Source organism: Manacus candei, unplaced genomic scaffold (genome assembly GCF_025592945.1).
Source record: "Manacus candei isolate 608988 ecotype Guabito, Panama unplaced genomic scaffold, ASM2559294v1 h1tg000049l, whole genome shotgun sequence".
Classification (NCBI taxonomy): domain Eukaryota; kingdom Metazoa; phylum Chordata; class Aves; order Passeriformes; family Pipridae; genus Manacus; species Manacus candei.
This window is the reverse complement of record NW_026138097.1, coordinates 22,382,205-22,408,309: the sequence shown is the minus strand read 5'-3', so window position 1 is coordinate 22,408,309 and position 26,105 is coordinate 22,382,205. Positions and strand designations below refer to the sequence as shown.

General features: G+C 34.5%; 1 protein-coding gene across 1 annotated transcript in view; it reads right to left on the bottom strand.

Annotated features, from left to right (window-relative positions):
- CDH9 (cadherin 9) overlaps positions 1–26,105 on the bottom strand; it is a 101,328-nt gene that overhangs the window by 51,269 nt on the left and 23,954 nt on the right. The window contains exon 2 of the mRNA XM_051799395.1: positions 19,950–20,266. Within this exon, the coding sequence (XP_051655355.1) occupies positions 19,950–20,180 (231 nt within the window). The 5' untranslated portion in view covers positions 20,181–20,266. The remainder of the gene's footprint in view (positions 1–19,949; positions 20,267–26,105) is intronic.

Below are 26,105 nucleotides of genomic sequence, written 5' to 3'. Positions count from 1 at the left end.
CCAGGCAGTTCTGCTGCCTAAAGAATCTTTCAGAGAACATAACTTGCAGTTAGCACAGAGCTGGTCATCTGTTAAAAAGAGGTCCTATATAGTGAAAGAATACAGATACAGATGAGTATCAGGCTGTAAATGTAAATACTGTTAGTTTGGCAATCTCATTTTGACTGCTCAGATGAGCAACTCTGCTTGTATTCCAGGGTCAACAACATCTTGAAAGTGACAACAATAAGCAAGTAATGGGAGCAATGATCTTTTCTGTGCTAACCAGTGGTTCTGACAAAGAAATCACATCTGTCCAGTGGCATTCCTTTACCCTGCTTTTCATAGACTCACGGAGATTAGGTTAATTTATTTTATCTGTCTTTTCAAACTAACTGCAAAGATGTCAGCTAGTTCAAACTGTGATGTGGATTTTAAGCTTCCGACTTATCTCATGTTTCTATGAAATGATAAACAGGATTTTCAAGCACGATGAAATTGTGAATAGATAGTGATTTCCTAAGAATTAAGCGTTCCACCTTTTATTCCCAATTTACTAATAGAAACATCACAGAAAGTTGAAATGGTTTGGTTTTTTCTCTGTTTGGGGTGGGGTAGGTTAGCAAGCAAAAACCCTACATGGGTGGAAAAAAGAACTCGTCAAATATTTCCTTTCTTATATCATAAATTGTTCACTCTGCAGATCAGAGAAAGCATGAAGCACTTTAAAAAATTATAAAGAAAAAAAAAACAAACCAACAAAAATACCTCAAATCAAACTGAGAAAGAAAAAGTCAAACAAACTCAAACAAAAGCGGGTAATATATTGCATCAGACATTATAAATACATTGAGTACATAGTCACCACTCTAATAACAAATGCCATCCCCATGAATTAATTTGAAACATGTTGGAATGAAAACATAACCCAGACGCACTGCTGAATATCTGGATTTCTTTATTATTTTTCACATATTTCTCTTTCTATAGTCTTCTGTGTGACTGGCTAAACAGTTCTCAATACAACTTTTCCTGTGGATCATCAGAGATAAAGACATTGCTAATGTTTATGGGAGTGACGATTAGCTCTTTCTGTAACAATATATATCTGATAAATATTGGCATACTTATAAATGCTCTCTCAATCTTTTTTTCTCTATTTACATAGGAAAAATGTTCATCTCAAATTAGCCTGCCTATTCAGTTTTGCAAAACTGAATTTTTACATGATGTGATAACTGAAATCTTGATGTTCTCAAAAATCTTGACATAAATTTACATGGGTCACTGTTACTGTAATTTCCAATAAATAAATGAGTAAACGAGCAGTAGATTATCTCACAGTTCTGTAGCATGCTATTTTCCCTAAATCAAATACCTTGCTCCTTTGGCTTACACTTCACGCTTATGAAGTACTCAATATTTGTCAACAAAAGGTGGCTATAGCACATTTCTTGGTTTCAGAAGTATTTAATTTGACTATGCATTCTGTCTGAGCCTAATTCACGACTTCTCTCAAAACTCTTATTATTATACACCAGAGAAGATAATATCATCATTCTTTAGAGCAAAAATATATCTCATAAATTATCAAGTTCAGGAATTAGTATGGAATGGCAAAACAAAATATAAAGGAAAAAGAAAAACTGCTACCTTAGAAAAGAGTTTCTTAAAGGTCAATGTTTAAGAGTACTTGACTGTTTCTTATCAATTCAATTTTAAATTTAAATTCCTGTAAACTCTACAGCTGATCTTTCTCAGTTCTTTCTAATAAATAATATGTCTTTTCAAGTTAGGTAGACATATAATCAATGGAAGAGGGGAGAATCAATGAACATAGTTACCAAATTATATAGTGATATGAATGCTTTTTCTGCATTTAGAAGCAAGAAATTGCCTGACATCATTTAACTTTCATTTTATTTGCAGTTTATTTCTGTACAACTATTGTTGCAGAAGAAAAGGAGAAAAAAGAGCAAGAAGAGCTATTTATCACTAGCAAGATTGTTATGAATAAATACAGTGAAAACATTTATTTGCTGCCTAAATTCAGAAAAGAGGTATAATCTCTCTTGTAGAGAGGAGTGAGGGGAAGGTAAAGACATAAACACATCAGGAGAAGGTACACCCTCTACTAATGTTTTCAACTTAGGTGGTTTACATCCTACCTCTGTATCATGGTACAGAAAAAGGTTTATTACTTCAGATCTCTTACCTTCACTGCCTGCACCCACACAGTTGTCTCCAGCAGAGGAATCCTGATACCTCATGTTCTATTTTCCTGTAAATACCTTCTAGTAAGTGAAAAATTTTCTTTCCTTATTTTAAAGTGAAGAAGATATGTTGGGGGGTTGTTGTGGTCAAATGAACTCTTTTTAGTGGCACTAAATTGGCATATCTGCATATTTTAATGGGAGATGAAGACCATGCTTATTTCTGCATTGTTGTGGCGAAACTGCTACCACAACACAAGTCAACCTCTCCAAGGGTACGTCAAAGAGTCAGGATTGCACTGAGCAGCAATCACAGTTAGAATGCGGATGCACCTTGAAGGGCCAAATGGTGCAAATACAGAGCTTTAAAGTCAGAAGTATTGTGTGATTTTTTTCAGATGTGTCAAAAATTTACCAGATAGATAGGCAGGTGATTGAAATATGATCTGGAGGACAAGTGAATTCTTGAGTATGCCCAGTCCCGGGCCCAAACATCTGAAACTCCAAACACTGTAGTATCCTGGTCACACAGAAGAGTAATTGGAGGTTCCTATCTGTCTTAGCTATTTTTATTTGCTCTTCTTAGACCGTGACAGGGAGGAATGAGAAGAAGATGCAAAACTGGGTCTTTTCTTGGCATGGGGAAGCAGTTCTGGATAGATACACTAGATACACTTACAGTGTGTTACCTTTCTTCCTATATTCACTGTCAAAGACATTGTATTGTATATTGTGCAATACTGTGCTTGGATGTTCATCCTTACTTGCTATTTAGTGTTGTGTATAAGTTGAAGTAAAAAGTTCTCTGAGCAAAAGTCCTACACATTGCATTAGACAATTTTAATGTCCTCAGAGTGTTTGTTAACTACATCTCGTAGAAGTATTTTCATAATATCTGTAATTTGCTATGATAATTTAATGGGATTAATTTTTTTTTGTATTACATCTCTGTGATGCAATTTCTAAGGAATCTGGTCTACAGCAGTCTTTTCTGTTATTTCTTTCCACTTCCACCAGTAAATTTAGATTGTATTTGTATTTGCATGAAACACTGAAAATCTTAATGGTGAATTTGTGAATACCTGGACATGGATTCCAGATGTTTGGAGCATAGCCTATTGCATGTTGTTCACTAATTTTGGCTGGAATAGGGTTTCATTTCAGTATGTATAATTCAAAGGCCTTTCTTAAAGGAGTATATTAGGGTTTACTTGCTGGGGCTGTTTTCTTCCAGTTTCAGGAGGAATAACAATAAAATATGAAGTGTAAATGGTGCTAGTTATTTTACTTTGAGATTATCATAAGTCAGCAGAAGAAAACTGAAAGCTATAAAGGACAAAGATTTTTCCTCCCTGTAAAAATGAAAATTGAAAAAAGTTGCATTGGTAGTGTCTTATTATGCCAAATGTATTTCTGTTTAAAGTTTTGATAAGCCAAAATTAAGCTGTCCAAACATATCTCTCTCTTTTTTTGTTTCATGTGGAATTTATGCTCCAGATGGAAAATATTCCTCCTCCACCACAAAACCACTGTATATTTAGTCTCTTAGTTCCTGGTGCAGCTAAGGTGCTTTCACATAGAATCATAGATTGTAAGGGACCTTAAAGATCATTTAGTTCCATCCCACATGTCATGGGCAGTCATAACTTAACCTTGGCTGCAAAGTCTTTTCCTTGACTTTATCTTTCATAGCATTGCTTTCTTTATAGCTTAAGGCAAAGGTTTCAAACCAGATATAACTTAAATTTGAAAGTATTTTTCATGAAATTAACATAATGAAGCATTACATTAATAACTTGACAGTTACAAAATGTTGAGTTTTGGCTGTAATATATCCAGACCTACTGACTCTGGAAAATGTATAGAGAAACAATAATAGGCTGTACATAGCTTGAACTCTGAACCTGAGAAAGTGTCACGAACTGTCAGATTTAGTATGATCCTTTCAAGTATGCTTATATCTTTTTAAATTTGAAAGCAATAAGCATAAATAGAAAGCAATGGGAAAGAACAGGGAAGCATAAGCTATTCATAAGTGTCCAAAGTGACCCTTTCTGAAACTAGTGGAAAATAAAGAAAATTTCTTAATTTTTAGGTTTCCTCAAACATCTTTTAATCACAGTTTTTAACTAAAGCTCCTGGCCTGAGTGAAGCAACATGCTAAGTACTGGAAAACATGCATATGTTTCTTCTAAAAAGTCATGTGTCTATTTACATCAAATTTCTATTCATATATGGTGATTATACTATGCTATTTATTCTGAAGATGTGGAACACAAAGAAATTGAGTTTTCCAAGTCATCCCAATATGTATTAAACCACAAATTGATTTGATCCCAGGAAACTTGACTGTAATTATTGCTCTAAGCTTACTCCAAGTAAAAAAGGTTATTTATGTAGAGGTGGGAAAGAGACAGTATTTGTGAAAGAGGATGGATGAGTATTACTTAAAATAAAATAGATTAATTCTTATCAAAAAAATGAAAGTGGTGTACTTGAAATAGGAGCTTCTAGCATCCTAGACATAAAATCTCTCATTGAGGGCTAGTGACAGGCAGAATATTAACCAGTACCCCTACTCTATGATTTCAGACCTTTGTGAGATTCACAGCAGCTAGGATACATCATCAACAGCAGCTCAGCCAATATTCTCCTTCATTATCATTTCAACTAATTAAAAGCTCTGAAATTGTCTTAATAGCTGCAGTAGTTCTTTAGTGTAGATTGAAGTAGCAGTATAAGCATTGCTTGACTTTTCTATTTATATATGTTTAATCAAAAGTTTTATGTATATTCTAAATGGCAATGTATTTACTTGACTTAATTTGTGACATCAGCACAAACTTCTTAATTAAACAGCCAAACTCTGTGTGTGATGGTAACCTAAGTGACTGTATATTAAACAAGGCAAATGACATTTACTTTTCTTATCTTCTGTTTTCCAGCATCTGGTTCTTGTGTTCAGCTGTCTATTGTTAGGAATTCTCTAGAGAATGATATAGTGAAAAACACTGCTGACATTAGCTGCAGGTGCTGATTTTGACTTAGCAGGTAAGCGTAAATCTGGTTTCCATTCTGGAAGGGTTCAGCAGAATTTTTAGTAGTCTTTTGGTTCTGGTGATACAAAGACAATATAGGGAAATTCCATATATATCCCTACCCCCTTATACCTAAGGGGAAAGTCCTGGAAATGAGAGCTATATTCTCAAGCATCTCCTTTCCCTGCGTACCTTTTGTATCTCCTTTGCCCTAAATGCTAAGCTGTAGTCAAATCTGCAAAAGTGGTTACATTCTTACTTCTGTACAAAGAACGGGATTTCAGAGCACATAAAATTTTTTCTCTCTCTACTCTCGAAATCAATGGCTGGGTCACAGGTTTTCAGCCTGACAAAAAGAGCAAACTTTTTTTTTTTTTTATGGTTTGCCATACACTGTTGGTTGTCTGTTCCATAACATGAGATACAGATTTACAGGAAGTGACTGTAGTTATCAGTTGTGTCCACAGGTCAGAAATTATCACATCATAACATCAAACAGTGTCACTTTAATCAATCCCTGGAATGGATGTTAAATCCATCATTATTTTAAAGGCTTCACAATAACAAAGGATATCTTTGTCATGGATTTCTCTCACTAGAAACTCCTGAGTGAAATCTGTCTGTGTGTGCAATATCTCTTGCTGTTTTAGAGGCACTCAAAGTGCACTGTAGTTCCAAAAGATGTGCACAGAGATAGACAGGAATAAAAACTCTGGCCATGGAAGCAACATGAATTTGTCACATGGATAAGGATTATCCCTTACCCTTTACAAAACCAATTGATCTGAGCTCAGGTCTACACCAATACCCTTATAAGAAATACTCTAATAGGGGAGACCAATTGTTCTTCTAGCCAAATGCTTTATTTCAGAAGCAATAGGAGATGCTGGTTTGAGAGAGTACTCAGTATGGCCACTATAATTTTTAATTATTTTACAGTCCCTGCCTCCCTGGCCCCAGCATCTAGAACTTTCAGATTAGAATAGACCTGTGTGTGGGTTTGTGTTCTGTTATGTTTTGTTTTGTTTTATGAATCTGATGTCCTTGAACTTGTATGGTTACTCATTGCCCTACCTCTGGACAAGTACTGCATTGGCTGAATATCCTGAATGCCATACTGTTTCTAGGGATGGGTCATCCACAATGACCTGAAGGACACATCAATAACAGGAGTAGTTTACCACTTCTAGTCATAATTTTATGTATATATATGTGTATACAGATATATATGCAGGCAAATATCTATAGATCAGAACTGCATGATTTTTAGAAATTCATATAGTATAATGGAATGGTAAGATGTTGAGATGTAAACCAATATGATAAGCGTCTTTTTTGGCTTTAAAAATGTAAACAGACTTCTAGGTTTGCAGCACCAAACAAACAAAACCAGACTGTTGTCCTGCTGACTCAAAGGAAGCAGATCCCAGAATACGCATTTTTCTTAAGCTGTTCAACTATATGTAGTTTCCAGAAATATTAAAAATATTTTAAATTATTTACTATTCCTAAACCATATTTGCTTTTACATGAATGCATTTCAAACCTAAAAAAATATTACGTTGAACTATTGATCCATAATGATCTCTATCACAAAGCTTCACTTTAAAATGACGCATTTTTCCTATGATCCTGTTTTGCAAACTGATAAACTAAATATTTTGTGGACACTGTACACACCTTACAAAAAGATTTTTGTTCATTCCTCAATATTCATTTCAGAATGCTGTTGTTAAGTGGTGACATTTTAGATATTTTAAATGTTTATCTACAACTGAATTTTCAAATGAACAGTGGTAGAAAGTAGGTAAGGTCATTGCTTAACTTAAAGCATCAAGCAAAAAAAAAAGAAACAGACACATTAAAGTATTATACTGTTTCTCTATCCTGGTGACTGTATTGCAAATGTAAACTGCCATGCCAGTTGAAGAGTACTCAGTGAAGGTACACTGTAGAGGTATCGATGTCATGCCTTCATCAGCCTGCCTGCAATTCTCCTGCCCCATGCCTGCTCCAAGGTACATAGGCACATGCCCAACTCCTGGTAAAATCTGGGAAGCAGATTCTCAAAGGAAGGTATATCAAAGAAAAAGGTTTGTAATCAGGACAGGACTCAATAAGCATCAAGCCTTGAATTTGTCTTGTGATAATGTAGCTTTCTAAGTGAAGCTATTTTTTCAAGAAGAGCATGATGAAAACCAGTAGTTAGGAAAGGAATATTTAGGGTAACTATTTTTCTTTTTCTTATTTGTCATTGATTTTGTATTTACTGAAATTTTCATTGCTTACTTGTATGGTTCTTTTAAATCTTGTTTCAAAATACCATCTTTGGAAGGTCATAACTGTAATGGGGGCAAAGACAAGGTGGTGGTTGGAATAGTTAACAAAACTACTTAATAACTTTCATAGCAAAACAGAAACTGATAAGTGTAACTCTATTTGGAAGGGGCCTGAGATGGGCTTCGGGTTCTGCATAAACCAGAGGCTGATTGTACCTGTCTGAATAAACATGAAGACTATGAAGACTTTGACTTAGAGGACAGCCAGGATAAGGCTGCCTGAGGCTTCAGATAAAAACTCCATGAAAGAGAAGTCTATGCCTAGACAAATCAAAGCATAAGGCCCTAAAGCAAGCATAAAGCCCTGTAGATGAACAGGTTGCTTCATCGAAAGAATTTTTAATTTAATAGCTGAATCTGCAAGCTGATCTTATGAAGTGATATTAATATGGAGACATTAAGAAATTCAGGAGTTATTGAAGAGTTTTGCTTTTTTGTTGTGTGGTTTTTTTTTTGAAATTCATAGTGCAAATATTAATGAAAAAGAAGCCCAGCAGGAAGAACATAAGGGAATAGTTAAATTATTGTTAGTTTAACAGCAAGGATAGTCAAGACTTTTGCACATAATTAGACCAGAAAAAAGTCTGAATCTATTGACATTAACTTTCTATTAAATTTATGAAAAAAAATAGATTTTTGGGGGGGAACTGGAGTCTTCAGTGCTGACAGTCTTCGTTCTTTGGTGAAATCATTTTTTGTCTAAAGAATTGCTCTGTACTTTGGAAAAGCACACAGCACATAAAATAAAACCGTATTGTTTTACTAATTATCCTATGACTTTGTCTGGAGTCAAATGTTTACCATGGTCTTGTTAATCATTTGGAGATAGGTTTTAAGACAGAACTTGAGATTTTGATAATATTCGAAATAAGGTATTAGAACTACTCTTTTTTTCTTTTTTTCTTTTTTTTTTCAACTAGTTTTTACTCTTTAGGAGAACTGTCCTTTCTTGTCTGGACCTCTACAAATACATAAGCCTTGCCATTGTGCTAAATTTGTCCCTATACAGTGGCTATTCAGTTCTGCATCTAACTGTTGTCATTGACTCACTCTCTGACCTCAAATCACTGTTTCAGCAATTTTGCTGCAGTTTTCTCCTCAGAAGAAGAGATATGGAATTGCCTGTCTCACAACAGGTACTGTTCATTTAATGGAAAATACTTTGATATATTTTATTGAATGATACTTATGCAAGTGGAAATTATTACAAATAATCCCAGCATCATTATTATAACATTTTACTTATCCTGTTCTCTTTTATCCTCATCAAAGGGATAAACATAAATCCTTTCTTTATCCCGAAGATAAAACAGTGTTATATATAGAGATACACACACACATTTTCTCATAGTATTTTAGGAGCATAGAATGACTTTAAACTCTTTTTTGTTATTGCTTTTTCTTTTACATATTTTGAAGTTACACCAGATTTAGCCACCTCAAATACAAAGAAAATTAACTGCAGTACCACTATTAAAGATGAAAACAGAATGAGTGATTCCTGTTTCTATCAGTACTTTTGAAGGACTAAAGAATTCCTTCTGCTATAGATTCACATTTTGCCCTTCACGCCTTTCTGCATGTGATTCTACATTTTTCATATGGAATGGATGAGAATCAAACTGTTACCTCTTTGACTTCATAATTGCTAGGCTTTACAGAGATTAGTGTATTTGAATGTTCAGTGAAACTTAGAAAGATAGTAAAAAAAAAAAATTTGAATAATTGTTTTTGCTTTTTTACTACAACCCTACTTCCATTTACTTCAGTGACAATATATACAGAAATACTTGCTCCTATGCCAAATTTCTCTTTAAATTCATTTTATTGTCCACACCACTTGTTTATATATAATATAGGTTTAAAATAAAAGGTAAATATACATGATTATTTCTTTTAGTTACTTGTTTTACACAGAACCTACAGTATTTTTTCCATTTTTTTAAATTAATGTGGAACTTTAGTCTTACCATTTAAAATGCAAATGCTACAGTGCTAGAGAGACAAGGTAAGCAAACACTTTCAATATTTTGTTTTTCATTTGTTACTTTGGTCCTATCAGTCAGCTACCTGACCCAGTTACATATGAAGATTTAATGCTCTGTTACCTCCTGGTATTTGACAGTGTTTATTCATCACAAATGCTTATTAGAAAGAAAAATATGTTTACTTCCACAATCCCTGTAAGACTGAACTATCAGAAAAGCACCATTTTTAAAAGTTGCATCAGTACTTGCAACATTTTTATCAGTTTGATATATTAGTGTTAATTCCACTTAAGCTGCGTAGAAGTTGTAAACCAGAACTTTTTTATGAGAACCATATTTATCCTCAATATTTGGAAACTTAATTTATTTCAACTCTTAACCAGAAATATGTAGCAACAGCTGAAAGTTCAAGGGGCAAAAATAGCTAGAGGTGTGGACAACAATCACAAATTTTAAGTTAAGTAAATGCATTTTATGAATGCTTGACTAGAAGTATAACAATATCCCACTTAGTATTTCTATCTTTGTTATTGTTATACAATAGGTAAAGTTAAAGCTGTCATTTGTATCACAAATTCAAGCATTCAAGCACTGTTCACAAAGTAAGCAGATATTAAATATTTGGTTCTGTATTTTCCTCCTTTTCATAGTGTGTCCTGATATATTGTTCGACCCAATACTTCATGACTGTTTTCATTATATTCTAGAGCTTTTTTTGTAATATTGTGTGGAAACACCTCATACATAGACATGTTAAGAGGAAAAGCGTTGTTAGAGAAGTGTTGGCAATTACATTTTACAGATGGAAAAAAAAGCAAAATTTATACAAAGTAAATATTTAATCAAATTTTATTAATAATTATTTTCAGCATTATCAAGTATTTATTATACCAATTATTATTTTTATGGGATCTAGGCTAAAAATTTACACCTGTAGCTGAATTAGCCATTCCAAAGACCTCTTTGAGATTTTGTTAAGAGTTTTACAACTTAAAAAAAGGAGAATTTTTCCTTAGGCTCCTTCTACAGAAATGGAGAATACATAACAAAAATTTCTCTTCAGTTAAAGAACTCATTTAATATTATCATCCTGGTTGTCGTTTCTTCACACTCACAATTTGACATCTGAAATGGGGATACTTCCCTAAAATGTGAAACAAGACAGGGAGAAATTGGTAACTTTTAAAATGTTCATGGAGGCTGTAATGCTTTCTCATAATTTTTATTAAATTCTGCTGCGTAAAAGCAGAAAAGAGCGATTTCATCAGTTCCTTGACCTTAGAGTTATGTAAGAGCGAGCAGAAGTTACCCCAGTGTGTTTGTACTGCTACAGCAATACATACAGAAATGATATGTCCATAATTATGTATTTCTGTAACTGATGAGAGATTACAAATTCCTCTTTTGATTGACGCCTGGCATAGTGCTAAATTGACTAATTACATGGACTAGACTAACATTTTTTTTCAGTTTTCAGAAGACTGAAACATGTGATGAATCCTGCAATAGACAGGAGTTGATGTATCAGGCACATACAGAGATAAAAGACTTGCTCTTCTTGGCAGTTTTTTGTTGACAGCCTCCCTATTTGTCATCAAGGTGACTATTCATAAACACATGTCCGAGAGACAAGACATTGCACCATACCATCCTCCGATGCAGTCAAATTGATCTTTTTAGGTAGTCATATATTGTTTTGTTCTGACGAGTTTTGAGCAGTTTTTATCAACAGGCTGGCAGGCATCAGTAAACCACAATATAGTCGAAACACTTCCCCTCTTCAGAATTGCTCCCCTAATGTAATCAATGGAATAAATAAACAAGATAATGAATAATATCTTGTGAAATGCAATTTTCCTTACCCTTTCACCTTTTTATGCACCCTAAGTGATTGCCTGATAACAGACAATGATAGGTCTGCAGATTGCCAGAAGTCTAATCTTCTCTTTCCAGGCTTAAAGCTGCAAAGCTGAGAAATATCAGCCCATGAAGTTGTAAAAAGATAGGGCTATTCTACGAATAACAATTACTTGTAGAGCCAGGTTCCTGAGCCAGCCAGGTCTTGGAGGTAGACCTTCTTAGGCCTTTTCACATGAGGAGCTTGACAAGAACAAGAGCCTTTTAAGCTCAGAAAAGCCGCTTTTTATTAAAATGAGAATTATATTTTAAATGGCAGCTGGAAATTACCACCGGAGGCAGAAGAGGACTTCATTTTCCATGCTCACTATGTGTTTAAACCAGATGTTTTTACTTCAAGTCTTGTTTTTTATTAGCTTGTCAACACCCTCAATCCCAGAAAACTCCACTGGGGGGCCTCCACTGTGCACGGCCCCTGACCTCCATTACCGTTTTCCTGTCTCACCTCCCTTGTGCTCTGAGTACACTCAGGAGATACCCGGGGAAGGGAAGCTGTGACTAAGCCAAAAGCAAGCGTTGTAATGAACTATAAACTAAACACCAAACAATAGTCTTTGCTACATTGGGGGCTGGGTGATCGTAATTTTTTTCCAAAAAGAAGCATGGAGGGAGAGAGGAAAAAGGGAAAAGTATTGCAAAATTATTGTCGTTTTGCCTTTGTTGAATTGTCTTGCATTGGCTTTGGCTTTAAAAATAGCTCAATAATTTTTTAGATGCATTTATGCCACGGATGAAGTTTTAAGTTAGATTTGCAAAATTTTAGAAAATTATCTTGCAGATTCTCCTTTTTTCATTAAGTGCAAAACACCTATAAAGGCACATATTTGGCAGCTTTTTTTTTTTTTAAATTGAAAATCATTGCATACTGGATGTTCTGTCCCAGAAGAGGATAGGGGAGGAGAAGGGACAAGGAAATGGAAAAAGCAAGGAAAAGGAGAAAGGGAAAAGTTCACAATAAAAGGTTTGAGGATTTCCTTATTTTGTATTTCTTATCCTTTGGATTTATTTTTTGTTGATTGGTTGTTTTTTTTCCCACAACCAATCCAACTAATTTAGCTATTGAACTTGAAAAACACACACAGAATCCTTGAGAGGAAAACAGACACGGACCAAAAGAGATACCCATCCTCCTGCCTCCAGGTAGGATCAATCTCAACTTTCTGACCTGTGGTTTTTTTTTAGTTTTTCGTGAAAACCTGCAGTAAGAAGACAATTCTGCTTCTCTGAGCATTCTTTACCTAGTACTTCACTGTATTGACTGTATTTACTATCAAAAACTTTTTTCTGATGGTGAATGTAAATCAATCTTGTGACAATATGAACCCAACTTCTTGCCCTGAACATGACAAGAACTTCAGATATTTTAGCAGTCTTTTATGTAGTTGAAGAAACAGAAGCTGTCAGATCTCATGACAGCTGCTCCATCTGTACCAAACAATGCCAACTCACTCTTGTTATTCATGTCTTTGAAGTCTCTGATCATTGCAGTTGTTTTCAGAAATAATTCTTTACTTTATGAAATATGATGTTCAAATTTGACAGCAAAATTCTAGCTTAGGCCTATTATTGCAATGTAACATTCAAGTTTTTTTGTATTTAAACTGTTTATACTCCGGTTATGCATGATGTGACTAGATCTCTTCATTATTTTTGAAACTTCAATTAAAAATGTATTTAGGTTATCAGAAATGAACTGCTGTCCTTCCTTCAAAACAAAACAGTTCTATTGTGTTTGGAAGATGTAACAATTGTCTTTCACAATTTTCTTCTTTCTTCCCTGGCCCTTCAACCTTCATTTTAGCAATGAAATTTTATTGAAAACTTTGGTTCTTACTATTTTTCAACAAAAATAAATTTTACTTCCAACAATTTTTCAATAAGGTTTATGCTGACCTTCAGAAAATAAATTATTTTTAAACAAGTAAACCTATGGCTCTTCATTGGTGTTTGCAGTTTAGTTACGCATGTATCTAAGACAAGAACTTGTTATGGCACTTTTTTATCTTTTTTTTGTTTGTTTGCCTGTTTCAATTTTATTTAGGAAATACATCTACCTAGAGATATATCTGCTTGAAACTAGACCAAATATTTGTTGAAGAAATGTACTAACTGAAGAATGCAATGTAAGTGGAGATACTTTATTAATTTATTAATCAAATAAATTTTCTGTTCTGTATTTTTTAAAATATTGGTCAGACTTTTTCTCATTCCTTTGATATTTTCTGTCCTTACTTTTTTTTCCTTTCTCTTTTAATACATCATTATTTCCCTGTATTTATTCAAATACAAGGAAGAACTTGAGGTCTGAGAGAGGAAAGTAAAGACAAAAGGAGGAGACAGAGGAGACCCCACTAAATTTTCTTCTTTTGTTTAATCTTAAAATATTGATTTTACTTTAATAGCAGAGATTCTAATCAATAGATATTATTTAATCTTCTTCAAAATTTGGAGTTTATAAGATGGCTTTGGGATATAGTGCATACTAGATGGGACATACTAAGATTGTGATGAAGTCTGCCCCCAGTTTAATTATACTTCTAAATGATTGTGGGTCAGTAGCATATGATTGTTTATGATTCTGTTGTTTTCTTGAAACTTACCATACTGCTAAGTTAAAAGATATCAAAAAACACGCTGTTTTTAGCAGCATTTATATGCTGTACTCATTGCAACAGTTTTACAAGTGGGATGCAGATATAATAAAGTAGAGAACACATTTGAAAGACTGAAAAGATAGTGCATCTGCATGTTCTCCCATCCTAAGAACAGGTCATTCTTAAAATGACTCTACAGAGGGAAAATAACAAATGCTGTAAAGAAATCCCTATGGAGAAATTGCTTAAATTGATTAAAGTCACAAGCAGAAAAGTTCTCTCCCATACTCTAAAGACAAGATCAAGATAAGATTTCATTACATAAAGAAAATAATATTACATAATTAATAAAAACTATTATGGTTGAGAACATTATGCTTCGGGATGGAGCAATTAAGTTTACTGCCAATTTGGGCACTGTAGTGCTGTCGAGTCAGCTCAGTGGGTTACCTGTTTGGGCCATAAGCTTCTTCTTCCCAAACTGCTCAAAGCAGAGGCTGACTATGGCCAAGGCCTCAGCAACAAGTTGAAAAGACATTAATAAGTGGGGATAAGACTAAAGAAGGAAGGGCTTTACTGATCTCGTTTTATGACTTTTCTGCTGCTTCGCTTATTAAGAAGGAGCCTGTTCTGGAATTCTGTTGTGTACCAAAGGCAAACTGCAAAGTACTGTGAAATAATATTTTCAGGTATTAGTACATTTTCATTCTATATTTACAAGGAACTACTATCCAATTCCATTAAATAAGAAAAAAAACAAAATGTACAGTACAAAAGGGAAATTGAGTGAAGTTCTGTATTAAATAACAGCAAATCTGTTGGCAATTCAGTGAGACTTCTTTAGTTGTTATATGAAGTTCTTTTGGTTTTGTGTCTCTCTTTTCTGTAAGGCAGACTGCTATAGCATACGCCCTCATTTGCAGATATCTGAATATTTTTAAATGTAGGTTACAAGAAATAAATGGTTGTATTTAATATATCTTATACCCTACCCCACCAAAACCCAAAACAAACGCTCCTCCCCAAAAAATCCACCCTCTGATTATTTTTATTTTCACCTTATATTTCTTATGAAGACACACTGAAAGGAGTCATGAATCAAATTCATTGGTCAGCTGGAGGTAGAACAGAGTTTTTTCTTCGGTTTGCATCCAGTCTAAATGATGCTTATAACATGCAAAACCCACTTCATTTATTTTTATGGAAGTAATTAAAAAGGAGTCTATTTATGGAGGAACTAATTTTGAACAGTGTAATTTATTTTTTATTTGCTTTTGTATTTCCCCCCTTAATATGAGAAAGAACAGTTGCAGATAGCTTACAAAAATGTTTTTATTCTTGTTTGTTTCTTCATTTTAAAATTCTGGGATACAGCAGGTGTTTGATTGTAAGCTTATGACTGGGTCCAACATATATTGCATGAAACTTCACACATTATCTGCCTATCAAGATTATCATCCTTTGATTAGTAAAGTGCCTTTTTAATATAGGGTGAGACTAACTTTCATGTAAAAAATGTAATTGAATGACTTAAGGAAGGAAAAATCTTGTCCCTTGAAATCATTTCAGTATACTGTTGCAAAACGTAAAGGACTGTGTTTTCCAAAATGGCTGATGATTTTGCTTAGGCCTATTTCTTCTTGTCTAGGGATACTTCATAATGACAGAGTTCATGGTATTTCTCATTTTGCACAAGTGATGTCCATTCAGTGGGTGTCAGGTATGTCATGTAGAAATAGAGACACATAAAATCAATATTATCTTTGGAAAATAAAACCAATTGTTCCTCAAGGGCTACCTGGTAAAAGCCTTCTGTGTATTTTATTAGTTTTTTCTTTAATTAATGAACGTCATCCTCATCAAGATTTTAATACTTCCTGGATTGCATGTCCTTTCTTTTAGATTACTGTCTCTTTGTAGCGTTTGTTAGTGAGTACATTTGATATGCTTTCTCATAAAAAGTCAGTTTTAACATTTATTTTTTAGGTTCTGCATGAGGCTTAAAGTTAGTAGCAGCTGAGAAGTTGGATCTATTGATCCTCACTAGTGAAAAAAAAAGAAATTTCAGAAACCAAATAATGCCACAGTATGATATATCGCCAGGTGCTTATTTTCTCAACACCATTATATTTCACAAAAATACTTATCAGTTGTTTTTTTTCCTTTAAAAAGAAATTAATCTCATAAATTTAATTCTGAATGCTATATTGAATCCACTTCAGTAGGCAGAATGAGTTACAATTCCTCTCACTATATCCTCTGAAAATTCCTCACATTAATGATCTCATTGAAATATTCAGCATTCACACTAGGTAACAGGTATCTTGAAAGAATATGGCCATTTTTATGTTTTAGAATTTATTTTTTCTTCTTGGCTAAATTTTTAAGCAGGACTGTGATACTGCTTACCTTACCTGTGTCTGACTGAATATTGCAGTTGCAAACTCTCCAGAGTATGTTTATCTCCCTGTGCATTTTTTAAACAATATCTAGCATGATGGATCCACTGGTTTCTCTAATAATTTCCTGAATATAATTTAAAAGGATAAGAGAATAAAGGATACCATAAGCAGTTCTTGCATTTTTGCAGGTATGAGTAGTAGAACCCAAGTTTAAAGAGTTCCCACGCACTTATTTTTTATGCATTTGCCTGTATATGAGACGGATCCTCTGAATTGAGAGAAGAGAAGAAAAGAAAGATGAGAGAGGGATACACTGTAAGTTGTCTGGATTTACCTTGACTCCCATCACGCTCACAAGACAGCTGTTCTGCATATATCCCCTGTCCTTGAAGGGTGATTGTTCTCTGAGAAATTTCCTTACTAAAATTGCTCTAGCCATCAAGCCTTTTGGCAGCTGTTGAATGCTAACTTCCTTTGCTCATCAAACAATATTTTCAATTTCTGCCAAGCGTATCAGATGCACTTAGTGGCCTGTATTTTATGTCACCTATCAACACTATCACTGTTTTTGCCTAAAAGCTATCTAACTGTAATTAGCAAAATAAGCTCTGTTCTAGCTTTTCAGGGTCCATTAACACTGTGTTAGCTCTGTTAGCAACCTGTGAGCCATGCACCAGGTTTGCATGGAGCTCAGTTTTTCATCTACCTTACAAGTACACCAGAGATCTTTTTTTTTATTTACTTCTTGTCACAGGGTGGGACCTACCAACTCAGATAAATGAGGCATGATTGCATTTGCCAGCTCTAAGTGCTTAGATTAATTTGGCATGTATAGAAAAGAAATAAAAAATCAGACATGGAGCTGTTGATAACTTTCCATTCTTGGAGGATATTTGGGAAGGAGACCACAGGCTGAGAGTGGTCCCAACAAAACTGCTCCTTGGCCTTAGTTATGGGGAAAGAGATCCTGGGGCTACTTGGCTAGTGAGACCATTGGCTGACAACAATCTAACATTAAAAAGTAATATTTAAGATTATAATATCTTAGATATGAGGGAGAAACTTTGCACTTCAGGAACATTTGATGTTGAGTGGACCCTGAGCACAGGAAGTCCTCTCATGGAACCAGACTGCCAGTCAGGACTTGGACAGTCCACCGGTAAAAGCAAGTACCCAGTTTCCCTGCTCTGGTCTAAACTGGGCTGGCGTCTGAGCAGTAAGAGAGGTGTGTGGATTTCACAGAATAGCTCCCCATTCTATGTACCCATCCTTCTTAGGAAACAAATTTTATCTCATTATGTCATACTGAGTGATGCTCCCCCACTGCCAATAACAGAATGCACTCATAACAAAATAAAGCTTCAATAAAATGGCATTAGTAACAAAACACATTCAATGACCTAACAGATAAAAATTGTATGAAAATTGAACTAGAGTAGGAAAAATAATTTTTTAGTATTATGGCTATGATCTCTAAGAATTTTATTTCCTGATAGTTTCTTAATTCAGTTTATTTAATTTTCAGTGCTACATTTATTATTCTACCCCAGTAATCCATCTGCCTGTGCATATCCATCTTAAAAAGGGCTTGGATAAGAATACTTGCTATGAACTAGTTCCCATGGGTTGGAATAAAAGTGTTCTTTCTTCACACATACCAATTTGCTAATTATCATCACTTTGAGCAGGAGAATAGTAAACCTGAGATTTAAGCCTTCCTCAGAATAATATTGTTCAAAGAAGTTGTTGGGTTTTTTTTTCTTTAAAAAAGATTCCTTATTTGACTTCTTGTTGTAGCAGCTCCTCTTGGTGCTGTATGTCACACGTACCTAGGATAATTTGAACTAACTCAAACAGATTTACCATGGTTTTATACCACGGAGGACAGAACTATGATAATTTCATCATCTTATAAACTGTTATAAAATTTATGCAACCATATGGAGTTCATCACTTCAATGCAACTCCTTCTCTTTGGAACACAGGGTAATATTTGGGGTGATTTCCATCTCTTTAGAGAACCAGTGATGTTGACCTCTCTCCTGGTCTTTGTATAATATTTTGCAGTGACGTGTGAAAAATCGTAAGATGGAATCAGTTCTTATGTTTGACACTTCTCCTCTACGAGAGCTTTCTATTAAAAAAAATAATTCTGTGAGTCTAGGTAGAACTTACATCTATGGAATTCTATATTATTGTGTACCTTTTTGTATGTTTTCTTGGCAAGTCTACTCAATACTAAATTATACTTGCAAACAATTTTTTTGAGAAATATCTCTGTGCAATTAGTTCACTCTTTATTGAAGACCCCTTTTTCTACAACAAAACTTCCTATTTTACACACTAATAAACAGATCTAGCAATAGGATTATTTGCTCTCATTTCTGCTACTGCGAGTAAGAATTTCTTTCACTAAAAACAAAATTGTATGGTGTAGTGTTGCTAGAAACAAGGTCAGAATCAAGTTCATAGTTACCATGTTTAACTTCTTTGACATTGGTTTCTTAATAGAGAGAGATGATTTTCACATTTTCCAAATGATCATGTCTTCCATGACCAGAGACACTAGTTAATGGTCAGAAACATTTTGGAACTTTTGATTATAAATGTCTCAATCAATTTCGTATCTAGGCACCCCAAAATGAGAGAGTTACTTGACAATAAGAGCCAGTGACAACACTGGGGATAAATGACAGAAACTAGAAAGGATATTTTTCACCTTAAGCCATTAAGATAGACATTTCTTTAATTTTTAAGTAATTCTGGATATATTCTAGATATTTTCCAAGTTTGTTTGGTTGTACCAGACCACAAGTCATATCTATGGATGGTGAGACTCCACAATCGACTAAATATCTGGAAATCTTTGAGTCTTGTGTTATCAGAAAAGATAGGACGGCAGACAACTAATTCAGGGGTGGCATTGTTGGCAATAGTGGATGTAGACAGATTTCAAAGAATGTAAAGTCCTTCAAGTCATTAATTAAAGATATCAGTTTATTTCAGAAGTGATGAAAACTAGATTTTTTTCACCTCCAACACTTCATCCATACTTGGAATTGTGGATAGACAGCAATTTTATTATTAACAGAATTCTAGATTTCACTTGAGGAAGTACACAGCCCAGCATACTGGCAAATGCCTCAAGGTAGATGAATGAAGGTATAACTTTTCTATTCCCTTATCTAATATTTATGTTTAACAGTTGAAAAAGTTATAAAACTTGCATAGGCATATGTAATAAGAAATTGGAATGTTTTAGTCTGAACAGTTTCCTATTTTCTTTTCACTGAACTACTTCACATCTCTCACAACTTCTAACAATCGTGGTAACCCCAGGGGGTCTGTGGTGTGCTTTGACTTAATGAGAAATTGGGGCCACTGCTGTATAAAAAGCAAAACAGCTGTGAAGAAGGAGTGAAATTACCAAGGGTGTCAGATGCATCATCTTTAGAGAATCCTTTAAACACAAGGCTTACCTTGCCCACGTATTGAGTATCTGGACCTGTGTACTCCTCCAGCAAGAAAAATTGATTCCACATCCAACCACGCTTGGTGCGGTGCAGTGTTTTTCCATCATTCTCTGACAATTCTGTTATCTTTTCACTGTGTGAGTGCTTGTTAGTCCTTTTTTGGGATGGCATCATGTGAATCACATGAAACATATAGCTCCAAAGCAAAACTGTCAGGAAGGAGTAAGTCCTCATCATTTACAGAGATGCTGTTAGCCTCCACTCCTCTAATAATTCACCAGAAAAAATTTTTTCAAATGTTATATTCCTCTTGTAAGTAGAACCTAGGGGATGGAGAAAAGTATTTGGGTAAGTTGCAACAACTTTTTTTCCCTGAGGAAACAGGAACACAATCTGGTGATCACAACAATACTTCATGTCAGTGACAAATAATCATAAAAATTACTCAGAGAGTTTTAGATCAAGTTCTTTAATGTCTTTTTCATCTTTTTCTAGTTCACTCTCTCACATGGTATATAGACATTGATTTAAAACACAATCTGAGTAAAATAGTTCATCTGAAAACTTTAGCTACCACCAGCATCCTGACACGAGGAAACAGCACAAATAATAAGAAGCCTTCCAATGTAATCTCTCCCAGCTCAGTCTGATGCTATCCTCCCTTAATATCTGTTCAGAATGGTCTGCAAATATAAATTGTCTGTTACTTCGTGATTAATACAACCCATTCTTCCTCCTTGTTAGCCCCCAGTTGTCCAGAGTATCTTCTTCTATTTCTGCAGAAAAGAACTCATCAAATGAAATTTATAAAGTGTTACTAATGTCTTTAACAAGTTCTTTAAACAAGAAAGAAAATTACTTTTTAGATAAGTATGGGTTCATAGGAATCCTTCTGGGGTTAAAAAAACCTCTGCATTTGGAACAGAATTCTCCATTTGGAATGTATTTATTTTTCCCTGAATCCTGGACGAATGAATGGAAAATTTCATGATATAGAACTTTACTGTAATTATTATTTCTCTGAAAATGGTTTTGATGGTTTGTGTGGAAGTTTGTAAGCAATATTTAATCAAACCAAATTAAATTAATACTCTTTATCTGGCAGTGCAGCTTAGGTGCCTAATGTCTCAGTCTTTTCCATAAACTTTTTCATGATAAATCTGTTTTTGCATTAGGATATCTTTTGCTGAGCTGTCATTGTATATTACAGAAATCATAGGAAAATAATTCAGCAGCAAAAGTACATTTTCTTTTAGAGTCCTAGTCCGTTAACAGTGATTGTAGCATGGGGTCACAGCACTCAAAAATTTTAGAATAATGAAATCTTTAAATTAAAAAAACACATATAAACCTATCCTTCTTTCTTCTGCAACTCAATATTACTAACAGCTAATTTCACTCTGCTGTTTGTTGTGTTATTTTTTGGTGGAAGGGGAGGCAGTCTCTTTTTGTACAAAAAGATATTTTGGAAATAAGATGCTTTTTGTAAAAATTATTAGTCTGTTGAGAGTCTGTTTAATGGAAAACATTCAATGAATTGTACTCTAAAGACCTTAATGATTAAATTAATAGAATTGTGCCCTTGTGTGAAGTTTTCTTAAAATGCTTATATCCTGCATGGACTCAGGATCTTAGCTAGCAATCCTGAAGGAGGATCAAAGTCTCAACGTTTTAGTAACTTCAAACAGAGTTTTAGCTGAGAAAGAAGTGAAGGCTTGGAATATTTATCACTTTCTAAGATCATGTTCCAAAACGAAAAGAAAACAATTCAATAGGTGTCAGATTTATGCAGAAGATCATGTATATAGTTCAGGAAAGCTTGTTTTCTTTTGCTTTTTATTTTAATTGAAGAATCAAAGAGTAAAGTAAATTAACTCTATTTGCATAAAATTATGAATGTGCATAGATCTTGGCATACATTTGTGGATGTATTTTCTTTGAATTCTTGTTTTCTCCCTTGTAATGCTCAGTATGTTCCTGTTGCAGGCAGAAGGACAAAGTACAACTCTCCTGTGGCTAATTTAATACCAGTAAATTTTGACGTTAACTGGAAAACATTTGAGTACATGATGATCTTGCCTAGTGATTGAAATTTACTGGACACAGATCAAAAGAAAAAAACCCTCAGCCAATCTTTTATCCATGTTTAAGTTTGATGATTCGAATTCCCTGTATAATATAGACTGAAGCAGGTTTTATCACTGAATAAAACTATTTATCAATGTAGAACATTATCATATGTGTTTCAAATTCATCGCACTGCAACATCTGAGGCAAATTGCAGAGACTCTTCATGCTTTGTAAATTAGATCCTGCTTAAGGTGTTGCAAAATGAAAGTAGATGTGTTGGAAATACAGTATTCGAAAGGCAGACTATCAAGTTTGTCCAATGAAGTAAAATGCAGGGCCTGCATTTTACACACAATATACATACACACAATTTTGCACACAATATATATAAAGTGTGAGGCTGAGACTTTGGCTTTAGAGTGTGATTCCGATTTGAAGAGAGACACCTTCAAAAAATGGCATACTCTGTAACTCTTATTAAATCTCTTGTCTTCTGGAGATGGTCTTGCTTAATGTGCCCTCAAATAGTGCTCCTTCATAGCTCCATCACAACACTTTTTGTTGGACTGTCATTCAAGAATTCATCATCACAACATTCTGAATGATAATGTTCAAATGTTTGTACTGATTAAATTTTGGATTTGATTACTTTTACTTTGATACCAATTATGTTTTACTTCTCAACTATTCTAATACGTGTTATTTTATATATATACATATATATATATATAAAACATGTTTTTATATATTTAAGGTCATGACTGACTTATTTCTCTAATTTCTTGGAGCGTATCAGCTTTTCTGGATTAAAACATAACAAACCATAAAATAGACAAAAAGTTCTGAAAATTATGTACAAATTTGGCAAAATTTTAATAAATAATGAATCTATGAAACTACTAAAAATCCTAAAAATATATTTTACAAAACCTCTTATCCTTAAAAGACTGCTGTCAAAGGCAAGTTATGCAAAAATTTCAAACAGTTCAAATTTTCTCTTTAAAATGTCTTCATATCAAAACTTAGACAAGCCTAACACTCAGATGATTCAGTCTGTTTTGTTTTTACTCTTTTTTGGAAACAAGGGGAGATACAGGTGATATCAATATATTTTCATTTGGCCATTTTGAGATGTGTGATTGCATGTTCGGTTTCATGATAATTTCAAATGTAAATAAAATTTCAAATGCTTCACTTTTATTTTTCAAAACGACACATTTTTAATTTCCTGAAATTACCCTAATTCCTTTCTGTCCAAACACTATTTGCCATATGATGTTTATACTACTCTTTTCTTTGTACTCAAAGAAACTCTTCAGGGGGGTCATTGGCTTTTACAATTTATCTTATAGTCAGCTGTCGAAGTGGGTCAGCAGTTGCATTTAGTACACTCAGAAGGTGTAGTTTAACACTAAAACAAAGGATTCTGGTGTAGTACGGAAAAGTAAGACCAGCTTCAAAGGAACTCAATGCACTGTACACAGATGTTCTGACCCCGCTGTAAGAAATTATCTCTTTGCAAATACCAATTTTTCACGGAGGTTTTTTTCTCAGAGGAATCAAGGTTCTAACAGTTTGTCCCAGCCAGGGCAGAAGTTAAACTGAGATTGCTGAAAACATGTGGTTTTCTGTGTAGCGCTGCCCTCTACTGATTTCCTTGATAATTAAGAGAAGAAATTCACTAGTACCGAAGAGAAAGAAACCTTAATGTCAAGAAGAATAAAAACAAGCAAACAAACAAACAGAGTTACAACCCATTTTTTCCTGGTTGTTTTTTTTTTCTTTTTTAACAATAATTGGTGCTACTAGGTGTAAAGAGAGGGTTATTAGTCTCGATCTAATAGGGTCTGCTGAACATTATGATAAATATCTAAATTGATTTCTTCTAAAAGGAGCAAAGGTCTTTAGTCTGAAAACAGAGAGAATATTTTTTTTCTAAGCCATCAATCAATATTCTACATGTACTCTCTCCCACTTTGTTCCACTTCCATCATTTAATCAGTACAATGTCAATTTATTGTTCTTGTCAAACAGCGGAAAATGGTTTTCTTCCTATTTGTATTGGAAACTTCTCTTCCGCTTGGGGTGTTCATGTGTTAAACATTTTAAAGCCAAAAATTTTGGAGAACCTGCACTTCTTCCCCATTTTGCAAATCAGCGGATCTGAGTGGAGGTAATAAGTATTTTTTCTTTTGTGTGGTTTGAGGGATATATGGTGTAGTCTAGAACCACTACAGTGTCTCCTTGCAGTAAGGAGTGATATCAGAATCCTGCAACAGTTCCAGGTAAATGAATTATTTCTGTATGAAAAATATTATCCTCCTGAGCACAGTAACAACTGGAAAAAACTATCTTTTAAAGTCCTTTTGAATGCAAAATATTCTATTTAGATTCTTCAGGTGTAGTGTGAAATAAGCCTTGCTGGGATCAATAGCAGGGATTTGTTACTGATGATGCCAATTTAAATGTTTCTATAGCAATTGCCATGGCAATGTTTTTAATTAGTGCAGCGCAGTCACTCACAAGCATGACATGAAGAAAAACTAACCTTTGGCAACTTGATGATGTATCCCACATTAGTTTGTTCCATTTGTTAACAGCGAAGTAGAATTCTGTTCTAAAAGAAAAAGGATGTGGTGCTCGTGTATAGCTAAAAATAGCAGAGTTAACTGCAGCAGCAGCACTTGATATTGAGCTTTAATGTCTAAATAACAAAGATGCAACTAATGTTCAGGATGATCCAAAGAATCTGTAAAACTGAAGTATGTATTTTAACAGTGTATACCAAGTATAAATCTTGTGTAGCCTGCATGAACGGAAGAAGTCTCATTGGGCAGAAGTCTCACTGGCTTTGTCAGTCTTTCTTTTGAAAACAAAATATCTGAATGTAGCTTTAATCCACCTAGACTGAACACTAAGAATGATGAAGCTATAGCAACAAGAGGCTGTGCAATAAACCGCGCACTGCCACTGATAATACCTAGGCTTAGGTAGAGACTGGATCTGTGCCACTGTAGGTTCACTTTTATCACTTCCCTCGCTAAAGATAGCCCAGGTATGCATACACATGCTGCAGCATTCACATCCTCTGAGAGCAGTCATCCTATAGACATGAATATATCTTCTTCCTAAAGTTTTTTTCTTCTCTCTCTCTTCTTCATGGATAAAGATTGGTTTGGGGCTGAGATTGAAAGGATTAAAAGGAAACAATGTGCATATAGACTGAATCTGAGGTAATCAAGAAAGGTGTTTTCATTTATTTCTATGAGACCTGAATTAGTTTTTGAGGGATCCCCAAAACTTAAGGAATAGTTTTTTGGCTGATGAACACCCATTCTTTGAATACAAGTACTCAAATCTAATTCAGGCACAGAAGTAGGGGCCACACTAATAAAGAAACACTTCTCTACTCAACAGCTACCACTGCAAACCTTTCAGAATAGATTTTCAGAACTACTTTTTGCCATTGTGTTGCTGATCTGTTCAGCACTACATACGGTAGAGGTAAGCTCATCTGAAAATTTTGCTAGGAAACAGCTGAATGCAATTCTTTATGTCTTGGACACCAGTGCAGGTTTCCGTAGCTACCTCACTCAAGGAGTCACACTAATACAAATAAAGTTTTAGGGAGTGTGAAATAATAGCAATTTGTACTGGAATGCCTGTTGAATTACTGTCTTTAGGTAAATGAACCTATGGTTTGTAGGTGCGTTGTAAGAAACATTTATCTTGCTGCGACAAAAGAGGGTTATTTCAGAGCTTTACCAGCCTCTTGGGTATGTACATTGGAAACACAGGTTCAAATTCACCTCATTGTGGCCTCAGTCACCTTCTCTATAGCACATACAGTGAGTAACACCAGTGCCCAAGGTGGGTGGATCTGGCAAGAGAATGTGTTGATTCATATTTGAACAATCCCTGATGGCAGAATTCTGCAGAGATACAGCTGTGATTTAACTGTCCCTGGGCAATGAAAATGCCATCTGCCCTTCTCTGGAGCAAGTATCTTCTGAAGAGCAAATGAAACTGTTTCTGAACAGTTCGTCCTCCAACCACCCTCCTATCAGCTAGTGAATGAAGCCTGCAGCACTT